Source organism: Mustela putorius, unplaced genomic scaffold (assembly GCF_011764305.1).
Source record: "Mustela putorius furo isolate JIRA1106 unplaced genomic scaffold, ASM1176430v1.1 tig00001618_pilon_pilon_pilon, whole genome shotgun sequence".
In the NCBI taxonomy this organism is placed as follows: Eukaryota; Metazoa; Chordata; class Mammalia; order Carnivora; family Mustelidae; genus Mustela; species Mustela putorius.
Window position 1 is genome coordinate 999,619 of NW_025421819.1, and position 7,004 is coordinate 1,006,622.

Consider the following 7,004-nt stretch of genomic DNA (forward strand, 5'->3'; position numbering starts at 1 on the left):
GAGGGCGCGCCGAGCAGCAGGGTCAGGCGTGCGCACCGGCGCCTTCCGAGGTCCCCGAGGGACGGGGAGCGGCAGGGGCGCGCGGGGGTCCCGGAGGGCGCGGACCCCAGGCGCCTGCTCGGTCCCCCGACGCCGCCCTGCAGCCGAGCTTCTGCCGGACGCCGCAGCCGAGCCGCCCGCCCCGCCGAGTGCGCGTCGCGCGCGTCCTGCCTCCGCTGCCCCGGCGCGGGAACGCGCGTCTCCCCGGCCCCGGCGCGCGGCGGGGCGGTCAGCCCGCGTCGGCGGAGGCCCGGGAGGCTGGACACGCCGGGCGCCCCGGAGCCTATTCCCGACGGGCAGGACCCTGACCCGCGCTGGCCGGACGGAACCGCCGGCCCCGCCCCGGGCGCCCGGGCCGCGTCCGCCGAGAGCCCCGGGGAGGTGCCTGCGCCCGCGGGTACTGCCCCATGGACCGTCCCAGACCCTGCGCGGCCCCGGGAGCGCGTCGCTGTCGCCCTCGGACCCCCGGGGTGGGGTCGGAAGCTGCCCCCGGGCCTGCCGCGCGCCGCCGGCTGGGACGCGACCCCCGCCCCGCCCCCGCCGCCGCGGAGCCCCCGGAAGCACCCGCGGGGCCCAGGTCACAGCGTCTGAAGCCGCGAATACCGCGAGATGTGACGCCGCACCCGGCCCACAGGGAGATATCGCGAGATGTCCGGGAGCGGGCGGGCTTCGCGACGAGCGGAAATCCCGCGAGAGGAGACGCCGGAGGCGTTCCCGGGGCGATCCGACGGGGCGGGGACCGAGACGGCGGTGGTGAGGGTGGGCTTTTCCGGGGACGATGCCCTCCGCCTTCTCGGTCAGCTCTTTCCCCGTCAGCATTCCGGCCGTGATCACGGTAACTTGCTCCTCCTTGACCGTCCGTTCGGGCCACGGTACCTGGGTCCGCTCGGGGTTTGCCCGCATCCGCTGTCCACACCGACTACCGCCGAAGGGGACGGGGCGGGGCTTCGTGGTGGGCGGGGGTTCGTCGTGAGCGGGCTCTTCCGGGGCGGGGCTCGGAGGTGGGCGGGACTCTGGGGGCGGTGCCCGGCGGTGGGCGGGGCGCTCGTGGGCGGGACGTGCGGGGGCGGTTCCGGGCGCTGGGGACCGACCGCGGGCGGAGTTGGCGGGCGGCGGGACCTGCGGACGCTGCCCTCGCCTGGTCGCCGCCCTCTGCTCCGCCTTTCTCTTCGGGCCCTCCGCGTGATGGTGGGGAACCGGTGGTCGTGGCCAGTGTTCCGTGCGCAGCGGCCCGGGGCACTTAGAGTCCCGAGGGCGCTGCGGGACCGGAGGCAGGTCCGGCCTGGGCGGCTGGACAGAAGGGCAGGGCAGGGCATGCGTGTGCGCTTGCGTCGGGAGGTCTGGCGTTGTGGGGGGCCCGCGCCCCTGGAAGGAGATCCGGGCATCTGGGTGGGGGCATCGGACCCCGCAGGGGTGCGGCCCGTCTCCGGGTGTGGACCGGCCCGTCTCCGGGTGTGGACCGGCCCGTGGGGACGCTGAGGAAACCCCCATCTTGGCACTGCTGGGAAGGTTGCCAGAAAGCTTGGAGAAGATGCCGTCGGGGAATTGGGACGCCGCCGACCTCCCAAGCCCCGAAGTGTGAGTCTGAGCGACCAGAGTAGGTCTTGTTTCGAGTCTTGGGGCACCAGGGCCCCCCCGAATGAGACACTCGCCCGCTCAAGTCCTCAGAAACCCACAGACGCGGCTCTGTTCATAGGCAGGGGAAGCCAGGGGCCTCCGGTGGGAGGTGCCGCCGTGGACGGTGATGCTTCCCTGTCCAGGCTCCGGCGGAGGTTGCAGCGTGGTCCCCTCGGACCCCCCAACTCCGGTTTGCCCGAGGCCTGTGGGGACGGCTCCGGCAGAGGGGCCGCTGCCCTGCCTGACCCAGGAGGCGTGAAGCCGGGCCCGTCTTGAGCTGAGGACGGCGAGGTGATGGGTCTGGTGCTGTGTCTTCCAGCAGACAGACTGGACCGAGCCGTGGCTGCTGGGACTGGCCGTCTTCCACGTGCTGTGCCTGCTGCTCACGTGTCTGTCCTCCCAGAGGCACGGACTTCAGGTCGGACACTTCCTGTGCCTGGGTGAGTACAACAAGCCACACTTCTGTGGCGCTGGTCCCTGCGATGTGGCCCCCGCCAGGCGGCATCTCAGCAGAAGCTTGACTTAGCACGGGAGTGAGGCGGTGAGCGTGTGTTGCACAAGCAGCCGTGTGTGGCAAGCGATGGGTAGAGTGCACGCTGCCTTCCGGTGCGGCCCGCGGCCGGGAGAGCTTGGTGGGCGGCGCCAGCGTTCAGGAAGTCCTCCCGCACCTGGCTGCCGTCTCTCAGCTGTGGTGAGTACGGCCCACGCCGGAGGGGCCGCCGGCAGCACCGTGCAGGGCCTGGGCAGGCTGCGCAGGAGCCGACCCTGGCGTGTGCGGGGCCTGCGGCAGGAGCGACGCAGCCTCTGTGTGGCCTGGGGCCCCGGACGCGCACTCCCTGTGGTGAGCATGGCTTGGGCTCGGAGGAGGGTGACGGCCTGCCCAGGTGCGCTGGCAGGTTAGAGACAGAGACAGCCTGCGACCCCAACAGCTCCGTGGGGGAGGAGAGGGCTGACTTTGCCCCTGGGGACAAGGGATAGGGATGCTGTGCACGTGCACATGCGTTCTGACCCCAGAGCCGTCCCACCAGCCCGAGGCTGATTCGTCCTGTGCAGCATCGTTTGCCGCGTTTGTGTGGGTGAAGCACAGAGAGGTTCCCTAACTGCCCACTCCGCGCCCGGGTGGCTCAGCCGAGCCCCGGACGCTGTTGGGGGTGGGAGCCATGCTCACTGCACGCCTCCTGGGCCTCAGCCCGTCTCCTCCGCTCTTCTCCGTCTCTTCTGGGGCTCTGTTGGTGTCGCTTTGGGTCCATTCATGGAGCAAAGAGTCGGGACATTGCAAAGCCTGGTGCAATCTCTGTGATTTGGGTCAAGAACAGGAGGTTTTGCACGTTAATTAGTTAATTTCTGCGAGGAACGAAAGCACTGGGTGCTCACAGCGGCTGCCGGCCGTGCTGCACCGTGGCCTGTCGTCTGGAGGCCGGTGTCCGCCCCGTGTGCTCCGCAGGCTCTGGTCAGGACTGCAGCAACTGCCTGCTTCTGACCGCAGGGCTCAGGACGGCCGTGGGGCTCCTGGAGGGCCGTGGCCTCTGGGACCAGTGGGCAGGTGTCCGCAGTCACCCCTGCTGCGTCCCTGGCAGGCGGGGCATGAGGGAGGAGAGCAGGTCACTTCATGCACTCGGTCTCGTGACCCTGGGCGTTCTGTGTGGCCTCTGGGGGAGGGACCCCAGACCAGACCGGGTGGGAGTGCGGGTGGGGGGTCGTGCGTGGGCGATGGCTGTCAGGCACCAGCCCTAGGCGCTCGCGGCTTCGTGCTGTGCATGGGGACATCAGGGCCTTCCTGTGTCTCGAGTGTCCTCATCTTTTTTCTGGGAAAGGGAAGTTCTACAATTTAAAAATTCTCTAAATTTGACCTCACACTCATCTGAAATGGAAGTTATGTTTCCCATCAAATTCTTGCTTTTCTGTGATATTTTATGTTAAACCATCGCAAAAAGGACGTATGAGTCTGTTACGGTGAATAATCGGTCACCCAAGTCCCGACACGTGATTTCTCTCTTTTCCAGTGACTTTGGTCTATGGTGCTGAGTATATCAACGAAGTCGCGGCCATGAACTGGAGGTAGGCCAGCGCCCGCTCGTCCAGACCGTAGTCGGGAACCACACTCCAGAGGGGCTCATCCAACAGGGGCATGGCACGCCGACCGCGGGAGCCAGAGAGACGAGAGAAGGCGGGTCACTGGGGCCCGGGGCAGACCCGGGCCTCTGCACTGATAGGGTTAGGGTTGAGGAATGGCTTGTTGGCTATGTGAGGGTTTGAAGATCGGTTAGTACAGTGCATGGCAGCGTGAGAGAGGTCGGGGCTTTCGTAAAGTAGCTCTAGCTGCTGCCAGATGAAGGCGGTGGAGTTTTAGGAGAGCTCGGGCCACGTGTGGTCAGAGCAGCGGGTGGTGTGCTGCGAGACCCCTGCCCTCTCTGGGCCGGCCGTGTCTTCTCGAGGCCACAGAACGTCATCCTGGCAGAAATCCGGGGCTGCCTTCTGTAGATGACCACTCCACCCCCCACATGCCTGCGGCCTTGGTCGGTCAGGGCAGCCTTTCAGCTCCGTCACCACCGTGTGCAGCGTCACGGCTCTCCTTCCGTCCTGCTCAGGTGTCAGGTCCTGTCCGCGGTTACAGCCCCGTGCCCACAGCCACAAGTGTGTGCTGGACGTGCTGTGCTGACGGCAAGGGCTGCGTCTGGGACCCTCGGCCTCGCACACCGGCTGGGACCCTCGCGCACCGGCTGGGACCCCCGCATGGGCGTCTGGCCCACTGTCTTTATACGACCTGTGACCTTAAAGTGCTTTTGACATTTTCAAGTGCAGAGGTGTTCATGCTCTTAAACATAAAGAAAAGAGAAAAAGTTGTAGACTCTGAGCAGGAAGGATTTGAAGACCTTCCCGTGGAGCCTGCACACTCGGGTGTCCAGGAGGTTGCCGGGCCGGGCTAGACGGGCTAGACGGCTGTGCCTCTGCTGACGGCTAACACCCCTCCCCCTCCGGCCCCTGCGCCTCCTTACTCAGCCGAGGAATGAGGACACGGAAGACGCCGGACTGACGACCTTGTCCTCCCTCTGCCTGGCCGCCTGCTCCGTGCTTTCGGGGTATGGCTGTGGCCCCAGCAGCCCCCCTCCCGCTCCTGGCTCTCCCCTTCTGCAGGCGTCTCCTCAGACAGACACCCTGACGGTTCCCACTTCTCTTTGTCGAAGGGCGTCCTGGTCTCCCCCATCAGGGTCCTTCACGAGGAGACTTGAACGCGGGTCACTGTCCCCTTGGGCCTGCACCTCACCTCAGCGCAGAAATGCTCTCGTGTGTGACAGCGTGGTCTGCGTACGGCCCAGCCCGCGGTTACTCCGTCTGTGGGTTACCTGACCTGGATCTCTCCCTGTGAAACCACCGGCTCCCTGGATTCGGGACGCCCTGCTGCCAGCTTCCTCCCTTCTCAGGGCCACCCCTTGTCCGGCTCCTTGTGGTTTCCTCCACGGGCCGAGGGCACCAGTCTTCCCTCTGCCTTGTTGCCGGACCATTGCTTGGATGTCTGATGAACATCAGGAAAGTAGCACTTCCCCAGAGCCCCCCGCCCCGGAGCTGTCCCCAGGGCATTCGCCTCTGGTAACTGAGGACAGAGACCTCATCGTTGTGCAGAGCTTTCCTCAGGCCCTTGTCCTCTGGGACGCACCAAGAGTGTGGCTTTCTCCCGTCACCACAGGCCCTGCCCTTGCACAGATGACAGCGGCCACCTCCCAAGCGGGGCTGTGCTTCCCCCGGTCCCAGCCCTTCTGCATCCCTGACCAGACAGCAGGCGGCCTCAGCCTGGCCACGGCAGGGTCTCGGCCACAGACTGGCCAATCCAGGCTTCATCCGTGTGGAAGGGGAGTGCAGGGCGCCTTCTGCGGCCCATGCTCACCTCCGCACCCTCCCCGCTTCCATTCTCTGGGAGCGTCGATCACGACGTGTGTGTCTGACTGTCTTCATGACCCAAACCTTCCCGGCACTATAAGCTGCGTGTGGCTCGTCTCGTCGGTTCGTGGCCACGACCCCAGGGCCAACACCTGGCTCCTCTGCCCTGGTCCCTGCGCTCCTGGATTGCTGGGACTTCGCACATGGTGCTTCTGCATGTGCCCGTGCTGGCCATGGAGGGACGCTCGGCTGCGGCCGGCTTCTGCCATTCACTGGTCCTGCCTTCAGGCAGCTTGGACAACGCTGTGTCCCTGAGCCTCCCGTGTGAAAGCGGCGTGTGGGCGAAAGTTGCCCCAGGCGGAGAGCCAGCTCTGTCCCTGTCTCGGACAAGCTCGGGGACGATGCAGCCCGTGTGACCTGATGGCCCGTGGGAGCCCGGGAGCTGTTGCCGCAGCACACGTTCTGGTGGGCGTCAGGTCTGCCCTCAGACCGAGTGTGCGAGTGCTTCCTTTGCCCGGATAGCCTTGGGCGGTCCATGTCCCTCCCGCTGCCGTCTCCCTGGTGCCTGGGGTTCCGGCCACCTTCGCCGTGGGCCCGACTGTGTGTGCTCCCGACGGGGGTCATGGGCAGCAACGCGGGGCTGGTGGGTGGGCTGCGGTCGAGGGGCCGGCGGTGGTGGCTTGGTTGACCCAAGAGCTCTCCAGGGGCCTCCGCCAGAGGATAGCACTAAGGACGTTTTGTAATGTCAAGTAATGTCTCTTTTTCCCTAAAACAGGTTATTTTCGAAATACCAGTATTTCGACTCACGGGGGATGTTCATTTCCATAGTGTTTTCGGCGCCGCTGCTGCTCAACGCCATGATCATCGTGGTACGTGCGGGCCGCCCTGGGTCCCGGTTCTCTGGGCGCTTCCCTCTCTAACGTCCCACGACGATCGCTTCCAGGTGATGTGGGTCCGGAAGACGCTGGATGTGATGACCGACCTGAAGACCCTGCAGGAGACGAGAAGACGAAGGAAAAGGAAAGACTGACGCGGGCAGTCGTGTCGGTTTCTTGGGGGCACCGGGTTCCTCCGCGTCCTCGTCCCGTGCCTCCCTGTCGGCGGCCCGCATGCCTCACGGAGGGTCCGCGCCCCAGAGCACACCTCGCGTTGCCCTTGAAATAAACGCTGCCGACACTGCCGTCCGTGTGGGTGTGTGTTCAGCCCGGGTCTGCGTACGGTTTGCTCCCTCTCCAGCTGCGGTGTGTCCGTCGGTGGTGTCTGCAGCGAGCTCCGTCCGCTGAGCCCTTGCTGTCGCTTGTGTGATTGGCCGTAGTTACAGAGCCTTCAGGCAGCATGAAAACCTGGAACCAAGTGATACACCATGCTGTCCCTGTGTAGGCACCATCAGGCTCTACTTCCTGGGCCGTGGCCACCGGGGGCCCCCCATGTGGCATGTGGCCGAGTCTGTGACATTCTGGGTCATCCCTGGA

At 66.0% G+C, this 7,004-nt stretch overlaps 1 protein-coding gene across 7 annotated transcripts; it reads left to right on the plus strand.

Moving 5' to 3' along the window:
• Positions 1-729: 729 nt before the first annotated feature.
• TMEM18 (transmembrane protein 18) lies at positions 730-6,712 on the plus strand. 7 transcript variants are annotated; one of them, XM_045087919.1, is made up of 6 exons: positions 734-874; positions 1,549-1,617; positions 1,976-2,096; positions 3,660-3,714; positions 6,308-6,401; positions 6,476-6,712. In XM_045087919.1, exons 1-6 carry the CDS (start codon positions 818-820, stop codon positions 6,560-6,562), a joined length of 483 nt encoding a protein of 160 aa, XP_044943854.1. In that variant the 5' UTR covers positions 734-817; the 3' UTR covers positions 6,563-6,712. The 7 variants fall into 7 exon arrangements, with proteins under 7 accessions (XP_044943856.1, XP_044943854.1, XP_044943855.1 ...); XM_045087920.1 differs by having other exon boundaries at positions 1,979-2,096; XM_045087921.1 differs by lacking the exon at positions 1,549-1,617 and having other exon boundaries at positions 730-874.
• Positions 6,713-7,004: the final 292 nt, after the last annotated feature.

What these genes read in the sequence shown, in the direction of transcription:
- TMEM18 (XM_045087919.1), top strand. Translation starts at nt 818, where the DNA reads ATGCCCTCCGCCTTCTCGGTCAGCTCTTTCCCCGTCAGCATTCCGGCC. An exon ending in GACCTCCCAAGCCCCGAAGT is followed by an intron (nt 1,618 to 1,975) that starts GTGAGTCTGAGC and finishes TGTGTCTTCCAG; the next exon opens with CAGACAGACTGGACCGAGCC. An exon ending in CGGACACTTCCTGTGCCTGG is followed by an intron (nt 2,097 to 3,659) that starts GTGAGTACAACA and finishes TCTCTTTTCCAG; the next exon opens with TGACTTTGGTCTATGGTGCT.